Source organism: Purpureocillium takamizusanense, chromosome 6 (assembly GCF_022605165.1).
Source record: "Purpureocillium takamizusanense chromosome 6, complete sequence".
Taxonomy (NCBI): domain Eukaryota; kingdom Fungi; phylum Ascomycota; class Sordariomycetes; order Hypocreales; family Ophiocordycipitaceae; genus Purpureocillium; species Purpureocillium takamizusanense.
Window position 1 is genome coordinate 1,986,336 of NC_063073.1, and position 26,795 is coordinate 2,013,130.

The following is a 26,795-nucleotide window of genomic DNA, read 5'->3' on the forward strand; positions in this document are numbered from 1 at the left end:
ATCTCGGTGGCAGGTGAGCGATTCTGGCAGTCACCTACTACATTATTAGGGAGGCTGCCTGGCGCACCTCATCCCGGACATGCAGCAACGGCGGCAGAAACAGCAGCAACGTTGGGCGGCAGTTGAGCATCCATCCCAGGCAGGGCCTCGACTGCAATGGATGGAAAAGAGATCAGCATGCTGCCCTGCCCTGCCCTGCCCTGCCCTGCACTGCACTTCACGCCACCAACCTGGTACGGGCTACATGTGATGAGTGAACGGATGGATCCACGCAGCAGTGTCGGGTGCAGCGTCAAGTGCAGCCAGCACGAACAGTTCCACTCGTGATCCAATTCTCAATGGGGCACGCTGGTGTTGTGGGTGCTGGCGCTGGTGCAGTTGCCCATGGTGGGGGTCGTTTTGGGGGAGCACCTCTCACTTTGTCGCGTTGCCCGTACCTGACTGAGGTGAGGTGACCACCTGTGGACATGCCAGCCCAGTCTGTCAGCACCACTCCGCAGCGAGCAGCGCCCGCCCACCCCTCCTCCCCCGTCTGTTGTTCCATCGCAGCGTCTCGGGGCAGCGCGGCGCATCGCATCACATCACGGGGCCGATGCAACCTGGCACGGGCGGGAAGAAGACAGGCGCCCGTAAATGTAGCTGGTAGTAGGCAGACAAGCACATGGGACGTGTTAGTCGTACGTACCTAAATTGTACAACATGTCCTGCTTTAGCCCCGGGGCACGAAGCTGAGGTACAGTAGTAATGGTGACTGAAATACGGCCGGGAGCCCCGACGGCAGGCCCGGCCTGGGCGCCATTTTCAGTTTTCCCCTTCTTCAACAATCCCTCTTCCGACATTCAACATTTGGTGTATGTCGCACTGTTCGCGCCGCGGATTGCAGTGCCCGGCGAGGCTCGTTTTAATCCGACGGGATCCTTGGATGCCCGAAAACACGACCGCGTGCCTCCGGGCAGCGTCAGCGCTGCGCCAACAAACTTCCCCGGTCGCCGTCGGGCCTAGAGCCGGCAGCCGTTGGCTCGGCCGCCGCAAACCGCCAGATGCCGTCACCGAGGCGTCACGGCCAGGACTCCTCCGGGCGCCGTCACTGCCAGTCAGTCCCTTGCCTGACCTTGTTGCCGTTCGGGCTCCCTGCTCCACACGGGCCCCAGCGCCCACGTTCCCAGTACGATAGTACGTACTTTGTACCTGTAGAGTGAGCCGTTATCGACAAGCGAGCAATTGGAGCAGGATTTCCTCTCCATCATGTAGCAACGTTCGTCATCATCACCACCACCTCTGCATACCTACCACCGACGCAGGCCAACAAAGCCGCCCAGCATTCCAGTGTCGCCAAACAATCATAACGAATCATCAAACATCTTTACACGCACCCGTGCGCGTCCTCCAGGATAAACCGGAGTGGACACCTGCCCTGCCCGTCCCTGCTCTGCTCTGGCCTCAACGTCCTCCGCCGACAACCGACCGCTGACCACCGCCGATCGACGGAGAAGCACCATCCGCCACCTCACCTTTCCCGGCTGCCACGAAATCGCATGCTGCTCACGTATCGCACACGCTCTTCGGTCGCGTAAAAACGCATCAACAGTGTCGCCCGGTGGCAAAGGGTTGAGGGATCCCACTTTCTCCGGCCTCCCGAGTCCCGCGCAACCGCGCATGCGCGAGCCCCCCGGCCCAGGCCGCTGGCGAGCTGCATGTCGGCACGACAAGGTCGCCTCAAGGATGAGGTACGCTTCGCACACGGCGCGCTTACTCGCGGTTCCGCGCTGACACCGTCTAGGGTACCAAGCTCCAGGTCGTCTCGGCCGGCGCCGTAGCCGGCTTGGTATCTCGGTGCGTAGACTCCGCACCCTGTCCCGCCTGGGGCCGCAGCTCACCTTCGTCTTCTAGATTCGTGATCGCGCCCTTGGACGTTGTCAAGATCCGTCTTCAGCTCCAGCCATATTCCCTGTCCGACCCCCTCCTCCCCCTGCGCCACGCCCCGGCCTATCGCGGCACCTTTGCCACCCTCGATCACATCATCCGCCATGAGGGCTTCACGGCCCTGTGGAAAGGAAACGTCCCTGCTGAGCTCATGTACGTCTGCTACACTGCGGTCCAGTTCACCACGTACCGCTCCGCGACTTTATTCCTCCAAACTGCGCTGCCCACACGCCTCCCGGACGCCGCCGAGAGCTTCATCGCGGGCGCCGCATCGGGCGCCGCGGCCACCACCGCGACATACCCCCTCGACCTCTTGCGGACACGCTTCGCCGCACAGGGCCGGCACCGGATCTATGGATCGCTCCGGGAAGCGACGTGGAACATTTATCGAGACGAGGGACCCCGGGGCTTCTACCGGGGCCTGGCCCCCGCGGTGGGCCAGATCATACCATTCATGGGCATCTTCTTCGTCATGTACGAAGGCCTTCGGGTGCGGCTCGCCGGCCTGAATATGCCTTGGGGCAGCGGCGATGCTACCGCCGGCGTCGTGGGCAGCGTCATCGCCAAGACGGCCGTCTTTCCGCTCGACCTGGTACGGAAGCGCATCCAGGTCCAGGGCCCCACGCGACGCCACTACGTCTACAACGACATTCCCGAGTACACCACGGCTCTGCGCGGCATCAGGACGATTGCGCAGACGGAGGGCATAAGGGGGCTTTACAAGGGGCTACCCATCAGCCTCATCAAAACGGCGCCCGTAAGCGCCATCACACTGTGGACGTACGAGCGCACCCTGAAACTCATGATTAGCTTTGATTCGCGCCGCGAGACGCTACCATTATAGACGGGTCTATTGGAGTTTTGATATCTTTAGTAGGGCGCTGGCGGCCGGCAAGTCTAGATTTTGGTAGATCCCCCCACGGCGAATGAATGACAAGTCCTTTTCTGGTTTCCTGGCCACCCTTTTACTGCTGCAGCCCCTCGTTGACGGTGTCGGCCCGCTGGATGCATTCCTCGATGACCTTCCAAAACTTGGCGACGTCCATGGCGCGCGGGATGCGCACGCCTTCGGACCCCGGGGGCAGCGGCGTGGCGATGGTGCGCCCCGTCTGCTTGAGGCCCAGCTTGGCCTCCTCGAAGGTGCCTTCGGTGACGACGCGGACGTCGAAGCGCTCGGCGTGCTGCGGTGGGGCGCTCCTGGCCTCGTCCCACTCGGAGAAGGGGATCTCGTCGTCGGTGCCGGTGAGAACGGCGGCGACGGCGATGGGATCGTGCAGCGGCGGCCCTTGGGTGATGCCGAAGACGTCTCTGCGTGATGTGAGCGGAAGGCCATCTTCTCACAACGATGGGTGTGTGGGTGGATGGCTGTGGGAGGAGAGGCGCTTGCTGCCTTTTGAAGGACGGACAGGGTCACTTACGAATATGTCTTTGCGAAAAAGTAGAGCAGCTCGACGAGCATGGTGCGCAGCGTCGACTTGCCGGGGGCTGGGGCGGTGGGAGCACTTGGCTCCGTTGACGCGGCGGAGGCGGAGGCGGAGGTGGAAGCGGAAGCGGCGGCGGCCTTGTCCCCATAGAGCAGTAGGCGGTGGACGTCGTCGGTGGCGAGGACCTGGTGGCTCAGGTCGAGGGGCACGACGGTCGTCTTGCGGGCGATGGCCGGGTTGTGGAAGACGTCAGCGGCGGCCTCGGGGTCGACGAGGATGTTGAACTCGGCCCAGGGGGTGACGTTGCCGATGCGCTCGGCGTTGTCGACCCTGCCCATGGGCGCGTCGGAGAAGCCGCCGCCAAAGGAGCCGCCCATGAGGCTCAGGCCGCGGACGTGGGGGACGAGGTCCGGGTGGGCGCGGAAGAGGGCGCCGACGTTGGTGAGGGCGCCCGTGGCGACGACCCAGGCGGTGCCGGGGGCCTGGAGGCGGAGGGCGGCGGCCATGGCCTCGACGGCGGGGACGGGCGAGGGCGCGCAGCGCGGCGCGGGGAGCAGCTCGGTGCCGTCGAGGCCCGAGTCGCCGTGGATGTCGGTCGGGGCGTGCAGCGCGGGGCGCTCGAGGGCCTTGCCGAGGCCGACGTGGAGGGGGATGTCGCGGTGCTTGCCGAGGGCTGTGAGGACGGAGGCGGCGTTGTGCGTGGTGTGTCTGCGCGAGACACACGAAACAAGGTTAGGTTAGGTCGTGAGAGGACGCGGAAGAGGGGCATGGGCGGGAGGGAGAGGGCGGGCTCACTCTAGCGAGGCATTGCCAAAGACTGTAGAGATGCCGAGCAGCTTGATGCGCGGGTGATATGCCGCGAGCAGGATGGCGAAGACGTCCTATAGAAAGCCATGAGAGGTCAGTGACAGCGACAGACGAGGTCGTGAGCTATGACGGGCGAAGATGGGGAGGATAGCGCATCGAAGAGAGCAAGACATGTGAGTTTGTGTATATAATGACGGCAGCGCGGTCTCAACGACAGAGCAGGGGGTGGACAGGGCAGCAACGACAATGACAACGGCACGCAAACCTACATCGTGACCGGGATCGCAGTCCAGCCAGACGGGGATCTGCGCGATAGTCATGGTGTTCTTTTTTGTTTCCTCTTGTTTCCTCCTTCGCTCGAACACTCTATACGTTCAACCTTGAACTCTTCTTTTCCTTGTCACTCTTCCGTGTTTGTTTTCTGGTCTGTGGTATTCAAGAGAAGGAGAGAGAGTGTGTGTGTGAGTGAGTCTGTACAGGCGAGGGGTTGCCAGTTTTAAGCAGCTATTTGGTAGGTAGGCAGCCAGCCAACGAAGCACGGTATACGACACGAGATACGGGTTTCCGATCGTGGGCGATGGGGGGAGGAACGGCGCGGATGCTATCTTTAGTTGAAGTGAGACATATGTCTTCTGACTGTGAAGAAGGGTTTGGGGGAAGAGAAAGAGGAGCAGTGTTGAATCGTTAAAAAGGTAAGACGTGGGCTAGGGGTAGCAGGAGTAGTAGTGTGTGAGTCGCAGTTGTTGGATAGTGGTGGATGGGGAGGGATGGGTTACCACGGATGGATGAGCGATGGAAACGTCGTCACAGACAGCGCGGTTCGTCGTCGTCTTGGTGTGGTGGGCAGGCAGGCAGGCAGGCGGGAAGGCAGGCCACCCTGCCATTATGGGGCACAAGAGCGCGGTTTCAGTGGAGCCCCTGTCCTCCGGCCTCCGGAGGCTCGGCATGGCGCGGGGTGATTGCGAGGTACTACAGGTACGGTATACAATACTAAGGTACCACCACGGGGCAGTCAGCGAATCTGCCCGACCTCTTGCGCGGCCCCTTGGAAGCCACACGGAAGCCGCCTGGAAGCATCCCTTTCACCCTGGGCTTCACCCCTGTGGCGCTTAGGTAGGGTTGGCGTTGGTCGTCGCCAGCAAACAACATTGGAACCTGGTACTAGAGTTGGAGCCTGGGGAGCAACAGGTCAATACAATAGCCCCTCCCATCCCTGCGGCAAGCCCCCCCGCATTCTTGGCTTGCTTTCCACTCCCTCCCATCAGCCAAGCCTACCCGGACGCACCGCGACAAACCGCTCGCTCGGCATGCTTGTGGAAATCATGCCGGGTATGGCACTGTCATATTCGTGCACTACATAGCGCCTACAAACGCCTCTGCCTCCCATGACACCTCCAACGCCACACCCGGAGTTGGCCGATCGACTATACGTATATCCCAGCGCTAAGCATTCCCAATTCGGTCCGCCGCCGTCGTCGTCTGGGGATCCCGCGACGGTGGTCTTTACCCCTCCATTGTGCACATCACAACTGGGATTCCCTCCGCCTCCGCATCCCGGGCTCACTTCTTGCGCTGCTCCATGACCCGCAGCACGTCCGCCGCGCTGTTGGCGTCGCCCTTGCGCTTCTTGGGCCCCCTCTTGCGCTTCTGCCCGCCGCCCCTCGCCTGCCCCTCGCCACCGTCCTCGTCGCCCCACGTCGAGAGCTTCACCTTGTCGTCGTCAAAGTCCTCTTCGTCCTCGAACCGGCTCGTGCCGAAGCCCATGTCGAGGTCCTCGTCGTCCCGCGCGCTGCTCTGCAGGAGCCGCCTGCGCCGCTCCTCCGTCGCCCGCGCCGCCTCCTTGGCCTTGGCGTCCTCGTCGCCTTCTATCGGCCGCAGCGCCGCCGCTCTCTTGATGGCCGCCATCATGTCCGCGTCCGACATGGACGGTCCCTTGGCCGCCTCTTCCGATAGCAGGCCCGTCTTGGAATCTTTGAAGTAGTTGCGAGCTGCCGAGGGCCCCGCGGGTTTAGGAGGAGGTGGCATCATCGCTGCGTCGGTAGTCTTGGATGGTTCCTCCGAGCGTTCCTTCTGGACCTTGTCCGAGTCCGATTCGCTCGAGTCCGAGTCGGAGCCGTCTATGTCCGCCAGCGGGTCGTAGTCGTCGCCCACGCCGGCAAAGATGTCGACATCCTCGTCCTCCTCAGGCATGTCCTTCTTTCTATACTCCTCGGGCACTTCCATTCCCAAAGGTCTGGCCTTGGGGTCCGGCATCAAGAGGTCCCGCTTTGACTCGACAGGTGCCTCGTCGTCCGCCGTCTGGAGCTTGCGCACCTTTCTCTTCTCGTTGCCGTCCTCGTCGACGATGATGAGCACTTCCCTTCCTTTGGCGTCCCGCTCTATCCGCGTCCCTGGCTTCTGCTTGGGGCCGCCAATCTTCTTGAATTTGCTTCCCAGTGATGACTGTTGTTGCGCCTTGGCTGCCCCTCTTGCTGCCTTGAGCTCCGCCAGAATCTGGTTGCGCGACCGCTTCTTGCCCGGCTCGCGCGCGACCGTGGAGAACTGTCCCTTCTTCTGCGTCTTCTCTCGTTCAACCGCGCGCACTTCTTGGTGCTCGAGATCATCAAACGCCTCATCTATGTCATCCTCGGCAGGCTCCTCGTCCTCAGCCGGTTCTTCTTTGGACTTGTTTCCGTAGACATCCTCGCCTCGCCGTATTCTTTCCAGTAGCTTAAAGTCGAGGCCCTTTACGAGATGTGTGCTGTCAAGGCTCCCCCCTGCAATATCGAACCGTCGCTTGTCGTACGTTTCCCGGTCGATCTCGCCGCTCTTGAGGGCCTGATCCAGTGCTTTCAGGCGCGCCTCTCGATCGTCCTCGGCTTCGTCTTGCCGCTGCTGTGCGCGATCGACGTATCCGGCAGCGAGCTTTGAGCCCTTTGGCGCCGAAGTCTTGTGCCTTTTTTGCGGTCGCAGCGCCTCGTTGCGCTCTGCCATTTGCCGCGCAAAGTCGGCCTGGGCGTTTCCCACCGATCGCCTGCACGTAGCACGTCAGCATCGACCACCGCACACGACTGGAAGAGGAAGGGTATGACGAACGGCGTCATGGGCACAAAGGCTCGTTGCCGCGACCCGAGAGCCGCTCCGCTGCCGCCGCCGCCGCCCGTGGATGGGGGAGATGGTCCATCCTTGGCGCCCTGGGGCGACGCCGAATTGGCGGCAATCAGCTTGCGAAACTGCTCGTTGTTCATCGCGGCGCGGGCGGCGCAACGTCCATGGTATGTTGGCTTGTTTGGTCTGTCAGAGCCCAGCTCTGGATGTTGTCGCAAGATGAACACACACCCGCCTTGTCGTCGAGGCTGCGGCGTTGCACCTGTGGCGCGAGCAAGAGGTGGCCGTGCATTGAATTTAGCAGCAACAAGCGAAAAAAGTCACGAGATGACGTGTGAAAGGCGCGACGGTCGGTGCTCCACTTTACGCGGTCGGCGTTGCGCTGGATGTCTCGCCACCACTTCAACCATTCACGACACCGTCGGCATCGACCCGCGGCCCTGTTTTGGATCGCATGCAGGTCACTCATCTTGGTTCTTGGATCAACACACTTCGTGGCTCTCTGCGACAATGTTCCCCTGTCGCTATGGTTTCGCGCAAATGACATAGGCTTCACGCCCGCACACGTTGTCCCAGGCCATCCCATCCGCTGCGGCGACGTCGTTCACCATGGGGAGCGTCTTGGATAAAAACTCCTCCTTGGTGAGGAAGCGCATCGAAGGGCACACTTTTGACGGCGAGGATGGAGAAGAGTACGAGGGCAGCGAGTTCCATGGCTTCGGCGACTACTTTCGGCGCAAGAAGATCAAGCTCCAGAATCTCGACGCCGACATGCGCGTCTCATCCGACAAGCCGCAGATCTTCAAGGGCATCGTCGCCCACGTCACAGGCTATACGCAGCCGCCGCTTCACGTGTAAGCCTCGTTCCCCAGATCCCCCTGCTGTCCACCTTCTCGCTGACCCGAGGCCAGCCTACACCGCGAAATCGTCCAGCACGGAGGCGGTTTCCTCCAGTACCTTGACTCAAAGACCATGGCCACTCACATCATCGCATCCACTCTACCGCCCAAGAAGTCCGTAGACTTCAGCCGGTACAGGATTGTCAAGCCGGCGTGGATCATGGACTCGGTGGAGGCCGGCAAGCTGCTTCCCTGGTCCGAGTATCGCGTTCTCGACGAGGGGCCTCGGCAAAAGGTGCTCAAGTTCGGTGACGGTGGGGGCTTGTCTCAGGCGAGCCCTAGCACGAGGAAAGGCTATCGCGAGCAGACGGACAACAGCTTCTACACCAGCCAGATGAAAGCCAGAGCGGCCGCGGCCGGGCCATCCTTGCCGATCCAGGACATGACCCAGCTGGCGGAGAAGCTGCAGAGTCCTGGGCAAGTAACGACCAGTCGGAGCGTCAAGGATCTGCAGTATCAACGCAGCTTTGGCGTCGGCAGCACCACGACCAGCGCACCTCATGATTCTTCCGTGTCCGGCCAAGGGACGAGCTCTACCGACGCTCCGTCGATGTTTGAACCTCCCCCAGACACCGAGGCAGATTCGTCAAGGACACCACCTCCTGATGATTTGCATCGGCAAGGGCCCGCGGATATGACTTCAGAGGAGCACAACGCCTGGTTGCTGTCCGACCCAAGACTACGAAAATCATCTACGGCAAACCCCGAGTTTCTCAAGCAGTTTTACTCGGAAAGCCGCTTGCACCATCTGTCTACATGGAAGGCAAGCCTCAAATCATCAATGCAGCGGCTGGCGGCAGAAAAGGGCCTGTCACAAAAGAAGATCAAGAAGAGGCCCGGCGCCAGGTCATACATCATGCATGTTGACTTTGACAGCTTCTTTTGTGCCGTGTCCCTGAAGAAACACCCGGAGTTTACCGACAAACCGACGGCGATCGCCCACGGAACCGGGCCGGGGTCAGAAATTGCAAGCTGCAATTATCCCGCGCGAGGATTTGGCATCAAGAACGGCATGTGGATGAAGCGCGCACTCGAGCTATGCCCAGATATCAAGGTGCTACCGTACGACTTTCCTGCCTACGAAGATGCCAGCCGGCTTTTTTACGAATGCATCATGGCAGTGGGGGGCGTTGTGCAGAGCGTCAGCATCGACGAGGCTCTGATCGACGCCACGTCGATTGTTCTCGACACCTCTGCGTCTCAGGGGATCGGGGTCGACGAGGGCAGCATATGGAGGGAACAAGAGAAGGCCGACGAGATTGCTCTGAGCTTGCGCGACAGGATTAAGGCCAAAACGGGATGCGCCGTGTCGGTCGGAATTGGCAGCAACATTCTCCAGGCCAAGGTTGCGCTGCGTAAAGCAAAGCCAGCAGGTCAATATCAACTCAAGCCCGAGGATGTCCTCAGCGTCATTGGAGACCTCACCGTCGAGAATCTCCCTGGAGTCTCCTACAGCCTTGGCGGGAAGCTGGAAGAGCTGGGTGTCAAGTTCGTCAAGGACATTCGTGAGATCTCCAGAGAGCGACTCACTTCTGCACTCGGGCCTAAGACTGGAGAAAAGCTCGCAGAGTACGCCCGTGGTATCGATCGCTCGGAAGTTGGCGAACAGCCGCCCCGCAAGTCAGTGTCTGCGGAGGTCAACTGGGGCATTCGTTTCATCAACCAGCCTGAAGCCGAAGAGTTTGTCTATAACCTCTGCAAGGAGCTCGAGAAGCGGCTAGTGAGCGAGCAGGCCAAGGGGAAGCATCTTACCATGAAGATCATGAGACGGTCCCTTGACGCGCCACTCGACCCAGCGAAGCATTTGGGTCACGGCAAGTGCGACACCTTCAACAAGAGCTCCGCCTTTGGCGTTGCAACGCACAACTACGAGATCATTGGCAAGGAGGCAGTATCCATACTCCGCTCATTCAAGTTTAGTCCTGGAGATCTACGAGGACTAGGTGTGCAAATGACCAAGCTCGAGCCCATCAAGCCAAGTGCCGGGGCTGAGGGAAGCCAGAAGACTCTGCAGTTTGGGGCGTTTGCAGGGCCATCTCCTGCGAGGAAGCACACGCCGATTGAGCAAATCGATGAATCGGAAAGTCCGCAGAAGCGAAGCTCTGAACGGCGAGGGTTCGACGTCGATCCGATCACAGAGGATCCATTGACGCCTCGGAAGCCCAAGGTCCACCCAGCGATGGCGCTTTCGCGGGCAAGCGCGGGTGATGCCAAGGCCACCACGCCTCTCAACGTGTCGGGAACTCAATTCATCATCCCAAGCAATGCCGACCCGGCCGTCTTGGCTGAGCTGCCGAGTGATATCAGGAGCAGGTTGATGGCCCAGCGTTCGAAAGGAAGCGGGAGTCGAGTTGACTCTGGTTCCGCCTGCCCACAAGGGAATGATCTTGTTCCCTCTCAGGTCGATGCAGAGGTGTTCAATGCGTTACCAGATGACATGAAGGCTGAAATCCTGGCGACGTACGGACGAAGGCCAGCTGCTACGCCGTCCCGAGCGCAGTCACCGAGGAAAGACGTTCTCGCGCAGCCACGCAAGCAAACCACCCCATCGAAACGCGGCGGCATTCGTGGCCTGTTTGGCAAGGCTCAGCGGCAAAGAGATGCGCAGGCTGGAGTGATCCAGACGAGTTTCAAGCCGCTCAAACGCGGTGACGAGACTCCGACCGAAGGGGACATTGAGGAACTAGATCCTGAGTTCCTCGCCGAGCTCCCAGAGGATGTGCGCAAGGAGGTCATCGATGATCACAGGCGCCGGCGGCTGGCGCAGAGGTCAGGCCTGAACGCGCCCTCGCGGAGGCCTCATGGCGCGGATGCGGAGGCTGCCCGACGGAGTGGACAGAGGCGGATCCCGTTCCCGGCGCCTCCACCCAAGGTCGCGTTTGCCAGCTCGGGCGTCACCTCGACACGGGAGATCAAAGACATGCTAGACGCCTGGCACGACGAGACTCGGAGTGATGGGCCACATAGCGGCGACATCGAGGTGTTTGAAAAGTACCTGGCCAGGGTGGTCTTGGAGGAGAGGGACCTGGAGAAGGTAGTGATGCTGATGAGGTGGCTGGCACTACTTGTCGAGCAAGACGGGCAGCCCGGAAGGGGTTTGGACGAGTGGCGGAGGGCCAGAACCCAGTTGGAGGAAGCGGTGCAGGCGGCCGTGAAGCAGAGAGGGCTGGCGCCTCTGAGATTTGAGTAATGACGACTTATGAGATGATACCAACCACTGGAGAGTATAGCAAGACGGCTAGGAGAGGAGGGCGCCGAGTATGAAAACGTTGAATTAATGAATGCAAGTCTATGCCACTGTATGTCCCGCTCGCTATGTCCATCACACGTTTGTGTGCGCCCCATCCATCCATCCGCACATGCTCTTCCTCCTCCTCCTCCTCCTTTTCCGCGCCTCACGAGAATCCTTCCCACCCCCCCTTGGCGATGACGCCCCGCGCCGCTATGGTCATAACGAAACGGCCAACGCAGCCCCGACGCAGCAGGCGAGCAGGGCGGAGGCGGAGAAGGCGGCGACGGCGGGCCTCGGCGGCGCCGAGCTGGCCAGGCGGTACACGGACAGCTTGAGGGACGCGCCGCAGGCGGTGGTGTTGTCGCCCTCGCAGGGGAAGTTGCACTGCTTGTCGTCGAGCTTGGCTGAGATGCCGGCGATGCTCTGCGCGCACCAGCATTCCCTGACACGTCGGATCAGTTACTTTGCTCATGGGAGTGAGGCATGGGATAAACTTGAGGCGTTGTAGGAACAGAAAGGAAGGATGAGGTTGAAGCTGTTCTTCTTACCTCGCCCACTCGAGCCCCGCGTAGCGGTACTCGGTGTCGCCGGTTGAGCAAAAGGACAGACATAGGGGCACCGTCATGACGCCGCCCCTAACCTCGTTGATGCCGCTGCCGAGGGCGCGCGTGTGGTCCGATCCGGGGATCTCGGTCGTCTCGTTGTAGCAGCCGTGGTACGTGTACTTTTGGGAGCCGTTGTAGATGGCGAGCTGGCCGGCGGCGGCAACGGTGAAGAGGCTCATCATGGCGAGTACGGCTGTGAGCAGCACCGGCCGTGGCGTGAGCCGCAGCGCGAGTGTCATTGCTGTGCCGGGCGGGCGCGCGGGATCAATGGGCTCTCCGGAAGGCGGGACGGCGGCGACGGCGGTGATTGATGGGCCGGAGATGGAATGCGGCGGCGGGGCGCGGGGAACGTCGGGATCCCGGTGCCAGCCAGCCGGGCGCCTGAGGCACACCGACGATGATGAGAGAGGCTCGACGTGGAAGGTCACAGCAGATAAAACTGCTATGACGCCGGGGGCCCCTTTGGCTTTTTTGTCTCGGTTTTCTGATTACGTCGATTGCTTGCCAGCCAGCCCCCGATGATACATAGCCCCTTGAAAATAGGCGCAAACTAGGTGAGAATGTAGCAGTAGAAGTAACGTACCTTGTCAGACGCGTGAGCTGAATTTTTGGTGTTGGTCGTTGCGTCCCCCCCCCCCCAATTCGCGCCAGGCCCCCCCCCGAACAGAGCCTGACGTGCTGCGGCAGCGTTGCGATGGGGGCCTGGGGCCGGTACCTCGCCCAGATAATGCGAGGGCGGAGCGCTAGGTGCCGCGACGCGCAGGGCACTAACAGTGTCAAGTATCGTCGCACAGGGCTGCAGCGGTTGGTCCCAGGCTCCTCCGCATGCATCAGCAACCCTCCTCCACGTTTCTGTCTGTCTCCCCCACACTCAGTCACACCACAAACGGAAAGCTCGTGCGGCTGGGTTCCTCTCAACGACGAGAAGCTGCTTTCCCACACAATCTCTCCCGCTCGCTTCCCTCTCCTCCTCCGTTCACGAGACAGCAGCAGCAATTGCCCCCTCCCCCCCGCGGACCCCAGCGACCGCCAACCCGGGACAGCAGCTCTCTTCGCACCACCCGGACCCCGTCCGAATACCACCCCAATTGCCCGCCCCCGCGTGCGCGCGCAAGACAACCAGCAGAGACCGGAGATCGCATCGGACAGAGACACCAGGCGTTTTCGTGATAACCTCACCTCCCACCGGCAGCCATGGCAGGCTACATTGACTACTCCAAGACGACCAAGTCCAAGGGCTACCGCGGCTCTGGGTCGTTTGCGACGTTTATGATCATCGGGCGTACGTTTTTTTTACTCTTCCTTCCTCGTTTGCAGGTGATGGCGGTGCGCGCGCCCGCCAGACGCAAGGCTCATCACGGAAGCTGACTCGATGCGATTATTTCGTCATGATAGCAACGTGCTTCTTCCTCGGCATCCTGTTCGCGTCGTTCCCGTACGACTTCCCGCTGCTATGGTCCAAGGAGCCCGTGTCGGCCGACTACTATGACCAGCTCGAGACGCACCTCAAGTGGATGCACCAGGCGCCGCCGCTCATCGGGCGCATCCTCAACATCATGGTGACGGTGGGCTTCGGCGGGCTGTTCATCAAGCTGTTCCGCCCGAGCGAGGCCAACTTCCTCTTCGACGGCGCCTCCCTCATCCTCTACACCATCGGCGTCGCCGTCTACGTGTCCAACATCGTCAAGGGCCTGCGCGCCGTCAGCTCCGGCCTCTGGCACAGCGACGAGTTCAAGAACGCCAAGCCGCGCTTCGACGGCGAGTTCATCCTCGGCCGCGAGGACAGCCTCAAGGTCCTGGCCGCCAGCAACACCATCCTCGCCCTCGTCCTCATCGGTGTCCTCGTCCTCCAGGCCGGCCAGTGGTACGCCGAGAAGCGCGACTCCGACGACGAGGCGGCGGCCGAGGCGGCGGAGAAGAGGGAGCCGTCGCCAGGCTCCAAGGCCGCGACCAAGAAGAACAAGTAGATGGTGCTCTCCGTTCTTTTCTGTCCGCGTGTGTGCGTGGGGCACGAGGCCTACCTACCTACAAGTATGTTGTCGTGTACGATGGACGGCGGCGGGACGATACCAAAGAGACAGAGAGAGAGGGGGGGTGGAAAAGGGGGATGGGAAGGGGCCAAGATGGTCGGTAGAGGGGCCGGCCTTTTTCTGCATGTAGGCATCGCATCCATATACCATTCGGGTCACCATTCAGGTCCCAGGATCCGGCAATGCCCAACCCGGCAATTGGATACGTACTTTGCAAAGCAGGGGACCGTTCGCTCCGTCAGGTCTTTTTGGCTCACGTCCGCTCGCTGTGGGACATGTATGGCCGTAGTAACTTAATTGGGAGACAGAGGCTTCCTTGCAAGGTCTTGCGCCCGCCGAGACGCCGCGGCAGCAAGTTTGATTCCAGAGCCGGCCAAGCAGCGGGCTGGGGCGTTCCATAAAAATGCGAACGCCCCTCCCTCCGTCCCCTGCGCGCGGCGAGCCTGTAGCAGTGCGGGACGGAGCATGAGGCGGCCCCGTTCGAGTGGGCGGTGCGGGAATTTTTATCAGATCAATCTTATCAGATTTTCTTTGGAGCAGGACGCATCGCAAGGCTGTAAGTGGTTGAAGCGGGGGGCACGCTTCCCTGCATCGCCCCTCTCAAGAACCATCATTCGTCGGTAGTAGTTCCTTAAGTTTAGTATCCGGCCGGTTTTTTTTTCCCTCCTACGGCATGTGGTCATGGAACTCGTTAGCGAGGACGGACATGGTATGGCTTCATCAATGTTCGTTGGCGCCCCATTGCGCCTCCATCCTGGGTTCCTCGGCTGTTTTGGTGGACGCTCCGAAGCAGGCAAGCTACGAACGCGCAGGCGACCCGTGAACGGCGCACACAGTGCCGCCTCGCCCTGTGCAAACGAATGAACGAAACAACGAGTGAGCGAGTACGCGACGAGTGCGGGCTGTCGTGTTTATCCCTCAAGCCGCATTTCCGCGTGGGAGGCCTGAACGCCTCGGAAGTAGAGCGAGAGACGGGGAGAGACGGGGGAGAACGCTCGGGGGGAGAAGGGGGGGGCGCCGCGGGCAGCGAGAGACACATGTGCGTGAAAGAGAGACGGCAGCAACAACAACAACGAGACAGTGGAAGAGGGAGAGAGGGGAAAAAACAGCGCTGTTGTACTGTCAGGAATTGACGCTGCGGGCGGGCGAGCTGGTGATACCTGGCTCTACCGCGGTGACATGGCATGGCATAGGCATGGCGTGGCAGGGCAGGGCAGGGGGAAAGGAGAATAAACGCTCATACGTACGCAGTAGGGTGTATCAATACGTACCGATCTACCTGCTATAAGGTACTTGTGTGCTCTGACCTTGCGCACGCGCGCTTCTTGTTTCGTTGTGCAGTAAAGTACTAGGACAAGAAAGACTGAGCGGAGCAGGACGGGGGCTAATAAAATGGAACGGACGCCGCTCGCTCACTCACTCACTCATCAGGAGTCGGAGAATGGAGGCAGCTGTCGATGACCTGCTACACAGCATGCACGCGCGGGGGCCTTCACGAAGTAGGGCATAATGAGGCAGTTTCTGGATATTGGGGGGGGGCAGTTGGCTGGGCATGCAGTAAAAATGGCCTCCAAGCTGACCTACCCAGACGCTGCGAGCAAAACTCTCATTCGATGTGCGTGCAGCAAAGTGATGATGTGCGGGCGGCGGGCAATGAGTGCCCCAAACAGAAAGAGCATGACAAAAGAGGCGGGCATGTAACTACTGTAACTAGGTACGTACGAACCGAAGTAGGTGCTCGAGGTTCTGCACTCGGAAACAAAACTGATGAGCGGTGCACGTACAGTACCGGTGGCGGACCTCAAAAAGATCTACACCACGACTCGTCTAGGGCCGGCATCGCAAGCCGGGCACTGTAACCCCGAATATGTCATGGCGCTCCTCCGTGTCCCCGGGAGGCAAGGCGTTGCAGACAGAACCAACCCCCCCCCCCCTTTCTTCCCGGTGGTTCGTCTGTGTGTAAAAAGTACAAAGTGTAACGGTGGCATCGCACGGGTGGTGGCTTCTACCTCCCGTCGTCGCAGGTGCCCAGGATGGGACCGGAAGGACCCTCACGTCACCCGCCTCGGCAGCAAGCCTGCCGACCGATAGCGCTCGCACCGATAAGAAAATTTTCCTTCCCCTTTCGTCCCATGTCCAGGCTCCTCCCCCGCCCATCGCCGCTGCCTGTAGGTACTTCGTACGCGCTGAACGTCCCCCGGCACAGCACGCACACGGTGCACGCCGCCTACTGCGCGTACTGTACTCCACTGCGCGACAGCGGCCGCCGTGCTGGCCCTGCCCCACGGCCCACGCGCCGCCCGCATCGCCCGCCCACTGACCGCCGCCGCCGGCCAGTCCCAGGCCGTGCTGCCCAAAGTCTCCAATCCCAAACCTCGCTCGACAAAGCCCTCCGCCATACTTTGTAGCAGCACCCCAAACTTGCCATGCCCTCCTCCTCCTCCCTCCTCCTCCTCCGCTCACCGACTGCCATTCCACACGATACTGGCCCTGTCATATAATGCCTTGACTCCTCTTCCCCCCTCTCCTCTCCGCCCCATTCTCCTCCTCGTCTTCTCTCCCCCCGTCTCTCCCTCCCTCCCTCCCTCCTCTCCCGCCGGGCCACACGTTGGGCCGTGACTCTCCGTCTCTTTGAGGTTGCTCGTGCCGCCGCATCATGCCCACCGCCGCCCCACGTCGACTTTTCCCCGGACTTTGATTCTCGTAATCCGTACAACGTCTGCTGTGCCGTTACCGCGCTGCGCTGCGCTGCACTACGACCTCCGACTCAATACCTCGCCGCCAAGCGACGCCGTGCGACCTCCTTGCCTTGGTCGCCTGAGCAGTCGCTGCGCGCATCCCGCCACCCCGCTCTCGGGCACCCGCGCCCTGCTCTGCTCTGCTAGACAGAACAAAGATACTTAGGTAGGCGAGACGACGGCGACGGCTGGATCGTTCTCGCCGCCACCCGCACTCTTCCCGCGAATGACTACCTTCGCCGATATGGAGCCGAGCCCAATCTCGGTCGAGGCCGCCGGCCCGAGCCTTGCGCTGCGGGGCAAGACGGCCCTCATGGACGCCATTGAGGATGTCTTTTACGGATCTGTAAGTTCCCTCTTGCTCCTCTCACTTCTCTAGGTCCTGACGAGAGACAGGTTGCCGGCGTCGTCGGCAAGTACATCGAATACCCGTTCGACACAGTCAAGGTTAGGCTCCAGAGCCAGCCAGACCACCTCCCCCTCCGGTACAAGGGACCGCTCGACTGCTTCCGACAATCCATACAGTCCGATGGCCTCTATAGTCTGTACCGAGGAATCACGGCGCCGCTGGTGGGAGCCGCCCTCGAGACCAGCAGCCTGTTCCTCTTCGAGAGCATGGGGAGGGAGGTGCTTTACGGCAGCGGCCTGGCCTCGCGGGAGAATAAGCTGTCGCTGCCGACGCTGTGGCTCACCGGTGCCTTCGCCGGAGCTTGCACATCGTTTGTCCTGACGCCCGTCGAGCTCATCAAGTGCAAGATCCAGGCGCCCATGCTCGCCGAGGGCGCGACCGTGGCGCCGCTCCGACCGATCTCCGTCATCCGTGACGTATATCGCCACGAGGGCCTGCGGGGCTTCTGGCACGGCCAGCTGGGCACACTTATCCGCGAGGCCGGCGGCTGCTCCGCCTGGTTCGGCGCCAAGGAGACGGTCACGGCCATGTTCTACAACATCCACGCCCGCGCCGCCACGAGCGAGGCCGAGAGGCAGTCCGTCCTCTCCAAGCCCCTACCCATCTGGCAGCAAGCCCTCGCCGGCGCGTCGGCCGGCGTCTCGTACAACTTCCTCTTCTTCCCGGCCGACACCATCAAGTCGCGGATGCAGACGATGCCCCTCGGTGGCATGACGCAGAAGCGCACCTTTTTGAACGAGGGAAAGGCGCTATGGCGACAGCACGGCCTTCGGGGCATGTACCGCGGCTGCGGCATCACCTGCCTGCGGTCAGCGCCGAGCTCGGCTTTTATCTTCATGGTCTACGACGGCCTCAAGCGCAACTTTCCGCTGCAATGAGCGAGCAGTGGAGCAGTAGAGCACAGCGCTCTTGATCGGCAGCGCGGCATGGTTGATGCCGCTCTTGCGTATTCTTTGTTTTTAAGTCGGTTTATTCTTGGGAGCTGGGCATGGGTACGGCGTTTTGCTCGCAGCGTATCACTATAGTTGGATACGAGGTCGAGAGAGAGGGGTATATATATCCACCACTGCATTAGTTCTTTCCAGCGACCTAAGATGAAATACAAGGGGCACCAGGATGGTTCAAGACTTTGTCAATGCGGATGAGCCCTCAAGTCTTTGGTGATATTCTTACACACGCTGTTCAGCCATGCTTGGGGCCGACAACGCGTCCTGTCATCCTTCAAGATATTGACAAGCATCGTACTACTCCGTCTTGCCCTGCTTGTCCGCCTCCTCCTTGTCCGACAGATCCCAGTTGTTGAGGTAGCCGGCGCCGGCGCACAGGTAGGTGGCGAAGCCGAGCCAGCCGAGGTAGGGCACCTGGCACAGGGAGGCGACGCGGTCGACGGGCCACCACAAGTACGTAATGTAGCTGTTGAGGCCGACGAGGGCGAGGATGTCGGCCGTGGCCTCCACGGGCCGCTTGGCAACGAAGAAGAGGGGCATCCAGGCGAGGTTGAGGCCGAGCTGCACCGTGTAGAGCGTCATGGACGAGCGCGTGGTGCGGATCACGTCGGGCGCGTTGAAGGGCGAGAGGCCGGCGTGGGTGGCCCGGTAGGCGGCGTAGCCCATGAGCCTATGAGCCACGGTTTTGGGTCAGCGGCTATGCATGGCCCGCGTGTGGCCTCCCTCCCTCCTCCCCTCTCCCCCCATTACTCTCTCTCTGTGTGCTCTCTTACCCGTAGAGGACGGTCCAGACGGGGCCAAAGACCCAGGGCGGGGGGCGCAGGGCCGGCTGCCGGAGCTCCATGTACTTCTTTTGCGTCTCGGAAGCTACAACATGCGTTAGCGAATGCGCGCAACGCCGCGCGCCCGAGCACAACGGAAAGAGACCACGGGAGCGGGGGACGGGAGGAGGTTGTTGCTCACGGCGCGTGCCGAAGCCGACGGCGGTGCCCAGCGCGACGGGGAGGAGGACCGAGGCGGCGGGGTTGAGGAACACGGCCTCGGGGATGGTGATGCTCGGGATAAAGGTCGTCATCGTGCCGGCGGCTCGGGAACGGGGGCGGGGGCGGGATGGCGGGATGGCGGTCACTGTGCGCCGGCGCAGGTAATTACACCTTTTAAGTTTCTGTGTTTTTGATTTCACCCAGTAGCTAATGAGATAATGGCAAGGAGGGGAGGAGGAGAGGTTATGGCGCGCGAGAGCGGGCTGGGGTTGGTGGTTGCCGGCGGGGGAGGGAATCTGAGGGAGAAGGTACGTTGTACAGGACCATGAGAGTAAAGGCCGGGTCTGTCTGCTAGCTGGTATGTCGTCATGGGCCGGGTCGGTCACCGGGGGGCGGGAGAGCGACGGTGCGGGCCTGGCGCCACCACGGAGGGGTCTTGCAGCACAGGTACGCACTTTGAACATGCGGCGCACTTCGATACTATCGACTGGAAGCTTCACTAACCCCCTGCTAAGGATTACCTATAGGTAAAGTAGTCAAGTCAAGTCAAGTCTAGTCAACCTGACAATAACCAAACTATAAAATAACCATCTAACAGGAGAGCCGAGAAGCATTGTCTGCGCATCATCTCACGCAGAGACATGTTTGACAAGGGGTCAAGAAGCCCTTCAATTGTTCGCCCCAGTCACGGGCGCGCAGATTGAATTCCTGTCGCGGGTTCCTTGCATCGCTCGCAGGGGGTGCGGCGGGCGGCAACGATTCTGGCGGACCCACTCACAGCAGCCTCTCCGTGGCAGAGTCTACAGTGGCAAGAGTGGATGGCAGGGATCCCAGCACGCCCAGCCTACACGTGACGCGCGGGGCGCCAGGCGCCCGGGGTTTAATGGCTTTTTCGCGCGCCGGCGCGTCTGGACGCGTCTCCGACACGCCAGATCATGGCGCGCGGCAACAGGCAGGGCGGGCCAGGCCGGCCTTTTTTAACCACCCTGGGGGAACCTCACCTTACCATTGCCCACACCTGCCATATCACACCACCACCACACACTACACGACACCACAATTCATCGGTCGCCTCTTCCGCCTTCCATGCTCCGGCCTTGACCTGCAACTTGCTGTTCCGTAACTTGTAGGCCGCGGGAAGGAAGGACCACGACTGCGTGCAGTTTTCCTTCTTAGCACGCAGCCCGGGAAAGCACCCATTGCATTGCTTCACTTGCATCGCATCACATCGCACCTTCCTCCTCCTGTCATGTCTCGCTCTGCGCTGGGAAAGAGGTCCCGCGATGTTGCCGAGCACGCTGGTGAGTCCGCCCTGCGCCTGTGTCGCCTCCGCGTGCGAGCTTCTTGGTCGACGCGATCTGGCTGCTGACACTTCGGCTCAAGCTATCCTCAGGACCCCGAGCAAACGAGTTCGCCGCTACGACGCGTGCTCAATTCGCGACGCCGATGATGAGAACTACGACCCGCAGGATGCCGACGGTGGGGACGAGGGGGACGAGGGTGACCTTGCCGTCGAGGTTGTTGCCGAGCTCCCCTTGAAACGCCAGCGCTCCCATTCACTGGCCTCGACGGCCAAGAAGAATCCCGTCACCCCCTCGACGCCCCGGCACCGCGATGCTCTGGCCGGCTACCCCATGACGCCCCGGCACACCGTCATGTCGGCCGGCAAGCTCTTCAAGCGCCTCACCCCGCAGTCGCCCCTCTCGCCATCCACCATCCAGACCGTCTACCACTCTGCACGACAGCTGTTTGCTCGCGGCGCTGAGCCAGGCCAGCTCATCGGTAGAGAAGCCGAGAGGGAGCAGTTGATACGGTTTTTGGACCGCTGCAAGTCGGCGGCCCCCAGCGGCTGCCTCTACGTCAGCGGTGCGCCCGGCACCGGCAAGAGCGCCATGATCACCCAAGTCACGAGCGAGTACTCTGCGTGCGAGGGCGTTCGCAGCGCCTTCATCAACTGCATGAGCATCAAGTCGTCCAAGGACCTCTACAGCACCCTACTGACTGCTTTGGGACTCGATGGGGACATGCTCGAGGCGGACGCTGTCGCCGCCCTGCAGCAGGCCTTTTGCCCCAAAACCACGTCCGACACCACCGTCTACCAGGTGACGCTGGACGAGATCGACCACATCCTGACCATGGGCCTCGAGAGTCTCTACCGCATCTTCGAGTGGTCGCTGCAAAAGTCGTCGCGTCTCCTACTCATCGGCATCGCCAACGCGCTCGACCTCACAGACCGCTTCCTACCCCGGCTCAAGTCGAAGAACCTAAAGCCTGACCTGCTTTCCTTCCTCCCTTACACGGCGGCGCAGGTCAAGAACATCATTCTTGTGCGGCTCAAGTCGCTCATGCCCGAAGTCAAGGAGGGCTACGTCCCGTTCATCCACCCCGCCGCCATTGAGCTGTGCTCCCGCAAGGTGGCCAGCCAGACGGGCGACCTGCGCAAGGCGTTTGAAATTTGCCGCCGGGCCCTGGACTTGATTGAGGCGGAGACGCGGTCCAAGCACGAGGAGGAGGCCAGGGAGAAGCTGCTGCAGATGACGCCATCCAAGAAGCCGCTCGGGGAGAAGATCAACGGGGCCGGGGCGACGTCGGGTGCGAGGAGCGTCATGCAGATCATGGCCACGTCGCTCAAGGGGCTGACAGCCGAGACGGCGCCGCGGGCCTCGATTGGGCACCTCAACAAGATCACGGCGGCGGCCTTTAGCAACGGCACCACGCAGCGGCTCAGGACGCTGAACCTGCAGCAAAAGGCGGCGCTCTCGTCGCTGGTGGCCTATGAGAATCGGACGCGCAGCAGGGCCAAGTCGGCGGGAGGCGCGCCCTGCACGCCGTCCAAGTCGCAGTCCCTGGCGCCCACTATCAAGATGCTGTTCGACACATACTGCCAGCTGTGCACGCGTGACTCGGTGCTCCACCCGCTGTCGAGCTCCGAGTTCCGAGAGGTGGTGGGCAGCCTCGAGACGCTGGGGCTGGTGAACGCGGTGGACGGCAAGAATGGCAGCTTCGCGGCGCACACGCCCAGCAGGCGCGGCCGTAAGAGCGCGGTGGCGAGTGGCGACGAGAGGAGGATCGCGAGCTCGGTCAGCGAGAAGGACATGGAATCGGTTACGGATGGCGTTGGTGCGGGCATCCTGAAGAGCATCCTGCTTGGCGAGGCGTTGGATTAGACATTTGTTTTGCATTGCATTGTTGCATTGGTTCGGGCTCGCATGGAGACGGCACATTTTGTTTCTTTCCTCGTTGAGCATGAGCATTAGGCGCCGGAGTTGAGACAGGCGTTGGATGGCAGCTTCCTGTCTTTTTTTACATGAGCAATACCACGGTGGCCGGGGTCACAGCCGCTTTGGAACGGAATAGGGTACGACCTCGGGCGGAGGGTGTACACGCCGGCACGGTACAGCATTGATAATAGAAACCCAGAACTCCGTGCCTCTTGTTCTCATTACTCAAGTGAAATGAATATCGAAGGGGCCATGGCACGTTGGGGCGGGTAGGCATCCGGGCCGGTGCCGGGAGTTGCATGGTGTGTCAGGCGGCCTGCGCCGAGGGTGGGGAAGGGGGGCACGGAAGCCGCACTCGGGAAGGCAGACCGTCCGTTCAACGGCGTGGCACAGCATGGGGGGAAGCCGAAGCAGAGAGAGCGAGTTGGATCAAGCAGTCCCCATATGCGCATCGCACACTTGGCGGTGGCACCTGTTACGATGCTGGGATTGGGCTGTGTACCAACGGGGGATCCGCGTCGTGCGAAGAGGAAGAGGAGGAGGGAGAGCGCAGGAAGGGGGGCACGAAGGGAGCACTTTTGTAGGTTTTTTGTTTTTTTTTTGGCCAGTGGTGGGATTCCATCTTGGAACCTTGATGCTCCCTCTGTCCCTTTCCCTGTGTGTGTGTGTACACGGGCAGCGGAGGAGCAATAGCAATAGCATTATTAGCACTGGCAGTGGCAACGGTGAAGAAGGTCCTAATCCGGCATATGTTGTAGTCAGTCGCCTAGGTAAGTAACTTGAGTGAAGAGAACAATTGCCGCAGCGTATACTGTACGTAGGTTGAAAGGGGCATCAAGATTCAAGACGTTGGGCGAACAAATTTCCCCTACTACATTGACGATAATCACGACCACCACCACCACCACCGCCAACAACAACAACAACTACAACAAGAACCACTCCTGGGCATAGAGGCAACGCTTATTACGCGATACGTACTACTACGGTCTCTGCAAACTACGCACATACAGTACCTTTGGCACATGGACACGGCGCGGACACGGCGCATATGCATGGGTACCAAGTTGGTGGCCAAAGGCTGCCTGCGCGTCACACGGCGGCAGCGGCGGCGGCGGCGGATCCAAATCCCATCATGGACAAGCAGCGCATTGACGGCACAGTGCTACATACATGCGTACGTAGCATTGCCAGCACGAGCTCTCTCTTGGTGGCGGCGTCGGGGGGAGGCTGTTGCGCGCCCATTGTCTGGTGGCAGTCAGCCTCCGCCTGCACGACAGTAGTGTGTCTGTGATAAATACCAACGCAACTTGGGAAGCATCTCGCTCCGGAGGGACGTGTGGAGAGGCCTCGAATAAGAAGAGAAACATTTTATTGCTTGCTTGCTAGCTCGCTTGCTTTGCGTGGGCAAGATGTGGTCGCGTGCCCGACGTGGGTGAGCTTCGATAGTCGCTCTACCAAGTGTTCCACCCACCCCCGTGAAAACCACTACCGATACCAATCCAACTTTATACAAAGTATACGAGTTGCCTTCAGCTTCCTCGGGCGAGGAGTGGCTTGAGCTAAGCCGGCAAATGCGTCCTCGTTACGGCGCGGCCCCTCATACACAGGCCACTACTGCCGGGACAGCGGCACCCGATGCTTGGGTAGGCGGGCAGGTCATCGGCCTTGCCCCCGAAGGGTCCGACCAACATTCGTTCTGTCTTGTTTCCCTTTCATGTCTTTTCCAACTACATACTGTCTGTGGCAACGACGAATGCGCCTTCTCAGAGATCGTTGCGCGATGTATGAGCTTCGGCCCGTCCCCAGCTGGCCAAGTTCGAATCCTCATTTAGGACAACCCCGCCCCATGAGACAATCTATGTTGAACCAGTCACCTTTGATATACTTGGTGCTCGTGGCATCCCCCAGCGTAATGTTAATATCGTACACCCAGACGCCTATGTTCCCCAAAGCCCCGTAGATCGAGAAGATGCCCGCCCTCAGCGTACCCGGACCGTGACGCATGGAGGGATGGATGTGGATGGTTTGGTTGAATGGACCATTCGGCATGCCTAATAGGACCCAGCCTTAGTATATAAGTACCAAGTCAGGTAAGGAGGATTTGGAGTCTGTCACTCTTGAGCAATATATAGTCGAGGGCTATGCCGACGTTGTTGCGTTCAAGTTGAGAATTGGGGTCGAACCCAAGCACCAAGGCTACGTCATACTGTCCCGGTGAGATGTTGTTCACAATTGTCAGATTCACTGCGTCGCCGGGCTTGATGACCTCGGGGGCTGCAATCGATTGAATCGACGCATGCGCTGAGGCGAACAGAAGGAACAGAGCCGTCGCAGTAGAGGGCCACATCATGTGCAGGGTGCTGTAGCTCAGTCAAGTTGAGAAAATATAATGTCAAACGAGTCAATGCGAGGAATAGGCAAATGTGCGAACAAGCCGATTGATCACTGTACCGGCGTCGACCTTTTATAGCCGTCTGTGTCGAATACCTTGCAGGCGGTGCTGCATAACGCCTCCACTGATATCATATCATGTTGAGTCTGCGTCCATGCCACGTCAAGCTCGGATTTTATCAGGGCGTGTTTGAGTTGGCCAAAACTTTATAATGCCTTGCTTAGAAGTCTAGCTTTCCGTACCTGAGCAGTGCTTCAAGCCCCCGAATTACATGTGAAGAAAGCAGATATATTTCTTAGTGCGACATACAACGGCGTTGTCCTGTTGAGAGCGTGACGACATTGCCAACGCCTTTCGGCAAGCTGGGGCGGTTAATGCTACGTACGGATCTGCTTCCTCAGCTCTAGAACCGGTGCACTGACAGCGACATCCAAATATAGCAACAAGCATATTTTCCTGCCGTTCAAACGAGACCATGCGAACAAAGAAAAAATGCCCGCAAGCTCAACCATGCATCGCAAGACATTACATCCCGTTCCGTGCCGTCACATTGGTTGTGGCACCGTGCGCTCGCTCGCAGCACGTCTGCTTCAACAACTGTCGCCGCGGCACGGGTCGAGGCCGAACCAAAGCGCCCGACAAGTACCTTTGCGGAATGCATTACCCCTCGGGAAGACATGAACAGAGTTGTAGCAAACATGTGATTTTCCCCTCGAGGTGATTAGAGCCACAGTGATTCATGACAGAGCGGCATCACACTTTCAGTATACAGTCTTACTCCGCCGTAAAAGAATGGAGAGCTGGAGTTGCGGAATCTAACATATTAAAGCACGCGAAAATACGACACAGCGACTACGTCGCGCGAGACAACTATACCTTGCAGAGGGGGAGTACTACAGCATTAGTATTGACAAGTATCCTACTTTCCCATTGAAACCTAGTTTTCCGTGGAGCCATGTATCGATGGCGGTAAGTGGGATTCTATTTCTCGATGCCCGGGGCAATTCTTCGAGCCTATACATTCGCTGGACAGCCACGGATCCTCCAGCAGGTGACTCTGAGTCTGTCTTGAAGACGTCCAGCAACCAAGTAGAAAGGGTCGGAGCAAACAGTCTTGCTCACTACCATTCCGTTTTCTCGCCGCAATAGCCCAGGCCCATCAATTCAAAATATTTCTCCAATGGTCGCCCATGAGCCGGCTCGAATCTGTCTCGCCCAACTCCACCAACTCCATGAGAAGCTACGTTAGGATTGTGAGCTTCATCCCCAAATGGATTGGTGCCCTCGTCATAGAGAGGTTTATTGACGGGTTCGTCTAGCCACACAGCACGGGCAATTACAGGTTTCTGCTTCGGGGCCGCCATGACGACCCTTGAGCGGAGGCGCAACCATTTATCAGCCGGGAGCAGGGAGCGTAAAGAAACAAGCTACTCATCATCATTTGTGGCTCGCAGCGGAGCGACTCGCCCGGGCCGGTCCATTTCCAAGCTGCCATGTAGAGCTACATGCTCCAAGCTTTTCGCTACAGCCAAAGGCGTCGAGAAGAAGACCTGTACGGTATGGGGCGAATTGTTTGATGCTCGATACCGTCGACAAAGAGCGAAAGGTCGAACTGCTGCAAGCTACTTTGTCGGGGAACAGTCATCAGATGTTTCGGACTCGGGACATAGCTGTGTTCAAGTCTTTCTAGGACAAGGTACGCCTTGATCGGCAAATATACTTATGGATGTAAGTAAGTAGGTTACATCTCAACGAACAAACCGCCTCGGGGTTACACTGGGAAGCGAAACAAGCGCACAGCTTTCTTCACCCAGACCCGTTTGTGAGCCATCAAAAAAAAATCCACAGCGTTGCCCTCGGCCGTCGAGGTACCGAACGGCCTTAAATACTTGTCGTTGGGTTCCGGGGTAATATCCGTTGTTCATGCGTGTAACGCCCGGCAGCTCCTTCCTCCACTCTGGAATAAGGTAGTACGTACTGGTGGCGCGCAGGCATGGCAGCGACCTTGTGTGGGCATGCCTGGGCTGCACCTGCCTCGTCCCGCCCTGCCTTGTTCGGAGTCGCCTCATCCATGTAAACCCAAAAAGAAAAATTA

The 26,795-nt window shown here is 60.0% G+C and overlaps 10 protein-coding genes across 13 annotated transcripts; 5 read left to right on the forward strand and 5 right to left on the reverse strand.

Annotated features, from left to right (window-relative positions):
* The first annotated feature begins 907 nt into the window (after window positions 1-907).
* Window positions 908-3,422, forward strand: TPC1 (mitochondrial thiamine pyrophosphate transporter). 2 transcript variants are annotated; one of them, XM_047988543.1, is made up of 3 exons: window positions 908-1,727; window positions 1,781-1,833; window positions 1,891-3,422. In XM_047988543.1, the coding sequence occupies exons 1-3, from the start codon at window positions 1,695-1,697 to the stop codon at window positions 2,765-2,767; spliced, it is 963 nt and encodes a 320-aa protein (XP_047844541.1). In that variant the 5' UTR covers window positions 908-1,694; the 3' UTR covers window positions 2,768-3,422. The 2 variants fall into 2 exon arrangements, with proteins under 2 accessions (XP_047844541.1, XP_047844542.1); XM_047988544.1 differs by having other exon boundaries at window positions 1,706-1,833.
* Window positions 2,584-4,968, reverse strand: URH1 (Uridine nucleosidase). Of its 2 annotated transcripts, XM_047988545.1 has the most exons (4): window positions 4,424-4,968; window positions 4,143-4,228; window positions 3,342-4,055; window positions 2,584-3,231 (listed from the first exon to the last, which is right to left on the reverse strand). In XM_047988545.1, the coding sequence occupies exons 1-4, from the start codon at window positions 4,472-4,474 to the stop codon at window positions 2,889-2,891; spliced, it is 1,194 nt and encodes a 397-aa protein (XP_047844543.1). In that variant the 5' UTR covers window positions 4,475-4,968; the 3' UTR covers window positions 2,584-2,888. The 2 variants fall into 2 exon arrangements, with proteins under 2 accessions (XP_047844543.1, XP_047844544.1); XM_047988546.1 differs by having other exon boundaries at window positions 2,733-3,231; window positions 4,143-4,968.
* A 497-nt stretch (window positions 4,969-5,465) lies between these two features.
* Window positions 5,466-7,526, reverse strand: JDV02_007086 (uncharacterized protein). The gene is made up of 2 exons (XM_047988547.1): window positions 7,230-7,526; window positions 5,466-7,167 (listed from the first exon to the last, which is right to left on the reverse strand). The coding sequence occupies exons 1-2, from the start codon at window positions 7,379-7,381 to the stop codon at window positions 5,715-5,717; spliced, it is 1,605 nt and encodes a 534-aa protein (XP_047844545.1). The 5' UTR covers window positions 7,382-7,526; the 3' UTR covers window positions 5,466-5,714.
* A 123-nt stretch (window positions 7,527-7,649) lies between these two features.
* Window positions 7,650-11,434, forward strand: REV1 (deoxycytidyl transferase). Its single transcript, XM_047988548.1, has 2 exons — window positions 7,650-8,095; window positions 8,153-11,434. The coding sequence occupies exons 1-2, from the start codon at window positions 7,851-7,853 to the stop codon at window positions 11,328-11,330; spliced, it is 3,423 nt and encodes a 1,140-aa protein (XP_047844546.1). The 5' UTR covers window positions 7,650-7,850; the 3' UTR covers window positions 11,331-11,434.
* Window positions 11,405-12,403, reverse strand: JDV02_007088 (uncharacterized protein). Its single transcript, XM_047988549.1, has 2 exons — window positions 11,921-12,403; window positions 11,405-11,814 (listed from the first exon to the last, which is right to left on the reverse strand). Exons 1-2 carry the CDS (start codon window positions 12,214-12,216, stop codon window positions 11,589-11,591), a joined length of 522 nt encoding a protein of 173 aa, XP_047844547.1. The 5' UTR covers window positions 12,217-12,403; the 3' UTR covers window positions 11,405-11,588.
* A 442-nt stretch (window positions 12,404-12,845) lies between these two features.
* On the forward strand, window positions 12,846-13,990 carry CSH3. The gene is made up of 2 exons (XM_047988550.1): window positions 12,846-13,259; window positions 13,373-13,990. Exons 1-2 carry the CDS (start codon window positions 13,172-13,174, stop codon window positions 13,942-13,944), a joined length of 660 nt encoding a protein of 219 aa, XP_047844548.1. The 5' UTR covers window positions 12,846-13,171; the 3' UTR covers window positions 13,945-13,990.
* A 2,384-nt stretch (window positions 13,991-16,374) lies between these two features.
* On the forward strand, window positions 16,375-18,353 carry ORT1 (mitochondrial ornithine carrier protein). Its single transcript, XM_047988551.1, has 2 exons — window positions 16,375-17,091; window positions 17,142-18,353. Exons 1-2 carry the CDS (start codon window positions 16,972-16,974, stop codon window positions 18,030-18,032), a joined length of 1,011 nt encoding a protein of 336 aa, XP_047844549.1. The 5' UTR covers window positions 16,375-16,971; the 3' UTR covers window positions 18,033-18,353.
* Window positions 18,044-19,599, reverse strand: JDV02_007091 (uncharacterized protein). 2 transcript variants are annotated; one of them, XM_047988552.1, is made up of 3 exons: window positions 19,065-19,599; window positions 18,875-18,968; window positions 18,044-18,771 (listed from the first exon to the last, which is right to left on the reverse strand). In XM_047988552.1, exons 1-3 carry the CDS (start codon window positions 19,546-19,548, stop codon window positions 18,399-18,401), a joined length of 951 nt encoding a protein of 316 aa, XP_047844550.1. In that variant the 5' UTR covers window positions 19,549-19,599; the 3' UTR covers window positions 18,044-18,398. The 2 variants fall into 2 exon arrangements, with proteins under 2 accessions (XP_047844550.1, XP_047844551.1); XM_047988553.1 differs by having other exon boundaries at window positions 18,122-19,599.
* Window positions 19,600-20,105: 506 nt separating this feature from the next.
* Window positions 20,106-22,507, forward strand: CDC6 (AAA ATPase). Its single transcript, XM_047988554.1, has 2 exons — window positions 20,106-20,385; window positions 20,468-22,507. Exons 1-2 carry the CDS (start codon window positions 20,334-20,336, stop codon window positions 22,249-22,251), a joined length of 1,836 nt encoding a protein of 611 aa, XP_047844552.1. The 5' UTR covers window positions 20,106-20,333; the 3' UTR covers window positions 22,252-22,507.
* Window positions 22,508-23,987: 1,480 nt separating this feature from the next.
* JDV02_007093 (uncharacterized protein) lies at window positions 23,988-24,752 on the reverse strand. The gene is made up of 2 exons (XM_047988555.1): window positions 24,424-24,752; window positions 23,988-24,359 (listed from the first exon to the last, which is right to left on the reverse strand). The coding sequence occupies exons 1-2, from the start codon at window positions 24,656-24,658 to the stop codon at window positions 24,133-24,135; spliced, it is 462 nt and encodes a 153-aa protein (XP_047844553.1). The 5' UTR covers window positions 24,659-24,752; the 3' UTR covers window positions 23,988-24,132.
* Between the last annotated feature and the right edge of the window lie 2,043 nt (window positions 24,753-26,795).

Coding starts and splice junctions, on each gene's coding strand:
- CDC6 (XM_047988554.1), top strand. CDS start 20,334: ATGTCTCGCTCTGCGCTGGGAAAGAGGTCCCGCGATGTTGCCGAGCAC. Junction 20,386..20,467: donor CGATGTTGCCGAGCACGCTG/GTGAGTCCGCCC, acceptor CTTCGGCTCAAG/CTATCCTCAGGACCCCGAGC.
- URH1 (XM_047988545.1), bottom strand. CDS start 4,474: ATGACTATCGCGCAGATCCCCGTCTGGCTGGACTGCGATCCCGGTCAC. Junction 4,229..4,423: donor ACTGCGATCCCGGTCACGAT/GTAGGTTTGCGT, acceptor GGCTTTCTATAG/GACGTCTTCGCCATCCTGCT. Junction 4,056..4,142: donor TTTGGCAATGCCTCGCTAGA/GTGAGCCCGCCC, acceptor TGTCTCGCGCAG/ACACACCACGCACAACGCCG.
- CSH3 (XM_047988550.1), top strand. CDS start 13,172: ATGGCAGGCTACATTGACTACTCCAAGACGACCAAGTCCAAGGGCTAC. Junction 13,260..13,372: donor GACGTTTATGATCATCGGGC/GTACGTTTTTTT, acceptor TCGTCATGATAG/CAACGTGCTTCTTCCTCGGC.
- TPC1 (XM_047988543.1), top strand. CDS start 1,695: ATGTCGGCACGACAAGGTCGCCTCAAGGATGAG. Junction 1,728..1,780: donor AAGGTCGCCTCAAGGATGAG/GTACGCTTCGCA, acceptor GACACCGTCTAG/GGTACCAAGCTCCAGGTCGT. Junction 1,834..1,890: donor GTAGCCGGCTTGGTATCTCG/GTGCGTAGACTC, acceptor TTCGTCTTCTAG/ATTCGTGATCGCGCCCTTGG.
- JDV02_007088 (XM_047988549.1), bottom strand. CDS start 12,216: ATGACACTCGCGCTGCGGCTCACGCCACGGCCGGTGCTGCTCACAGCC. Junction 11,815..11,920: donor GCGGGGCTCGAGTGGGCGAG/GTAAGAAGAACA, acceptor CCGACGTGTCAG/GGAATGCTGGTGCGCGCAGA.
- JDV02_007091 (XM_047988552.1), bottom strand. CDS start 19,548: ATGTTCAAAGTGCGTACCTGTGCTGCAAGACCCCTCCGTGGTGGCGCC. Junction 18,969..19,064: donor CGTCGGCTTCGGCACGCGCC/GTGAGCAACAAC, acceptor CGCATGTTGTAG/CTTCCGAGACGCAAAAGAAG. Junction 18,772..18,874: donor GTCTGGACCGTCCTCTACGG/GTAAGAGAGCAC, acceptor CGTGGCTCATAG/GCTCATGGGCTACGCCGCCT.
- JDV02_007086 (XM_047988547.1), bottom strand. CDS start 7,381: ATGAACAACGAGCAGTTTCGCAAGCTGATTGCCGCCAATTCGGCGTCG. Junction 7,168..7,229: donor GCCTTTGTGCCCATGACGCC/GTTCGTCATACC, acceptor TGCTACGTGCAG/GCGATCGGTGGGAAACGCCC.
- REV1 (XM_047988548.1), top strand. CDS start 7,851: ATGGGGAGCGTCTTGGATAAAAACTCCTCCTTGGTGAGGAAGCGCATC. Junction 8,096..8,152: donor ACGCAGCCGCCGCTTCACGT/GTAAGCCTCGTT, acceptor ACCCGAGGCCAG/CCTACACCGCGAAATCGTCC.
- JDV02_007093 (XM_047988555.1), bottom strand. CDS start 24,658: ATGATGTGGCCCTCTACTGCGACGGCTCTGTTCCTTCTGTTCGCCTCA. Junction 24,360..24,423: donor CGACTATATATTGCTCAAGA/GTGACAGACTCC, acceptor GGGTCCTATTAG/GCATGCCGAATGGTCCATTC.
- ORT1 (XM_047988551.1), top strand. CDS start 16,972: ATGACTACCTTCGCCGATATGGAGCCGAGCCCAATCTCGGTCGAGGCC. Junction 17,092..17,141: donor AGGATGTCTTTTACGGATCT/GTAAGTTCCCTC, acceptor GACGAGAGACAG/GTTGCCGGCGTCGTCGGCAA.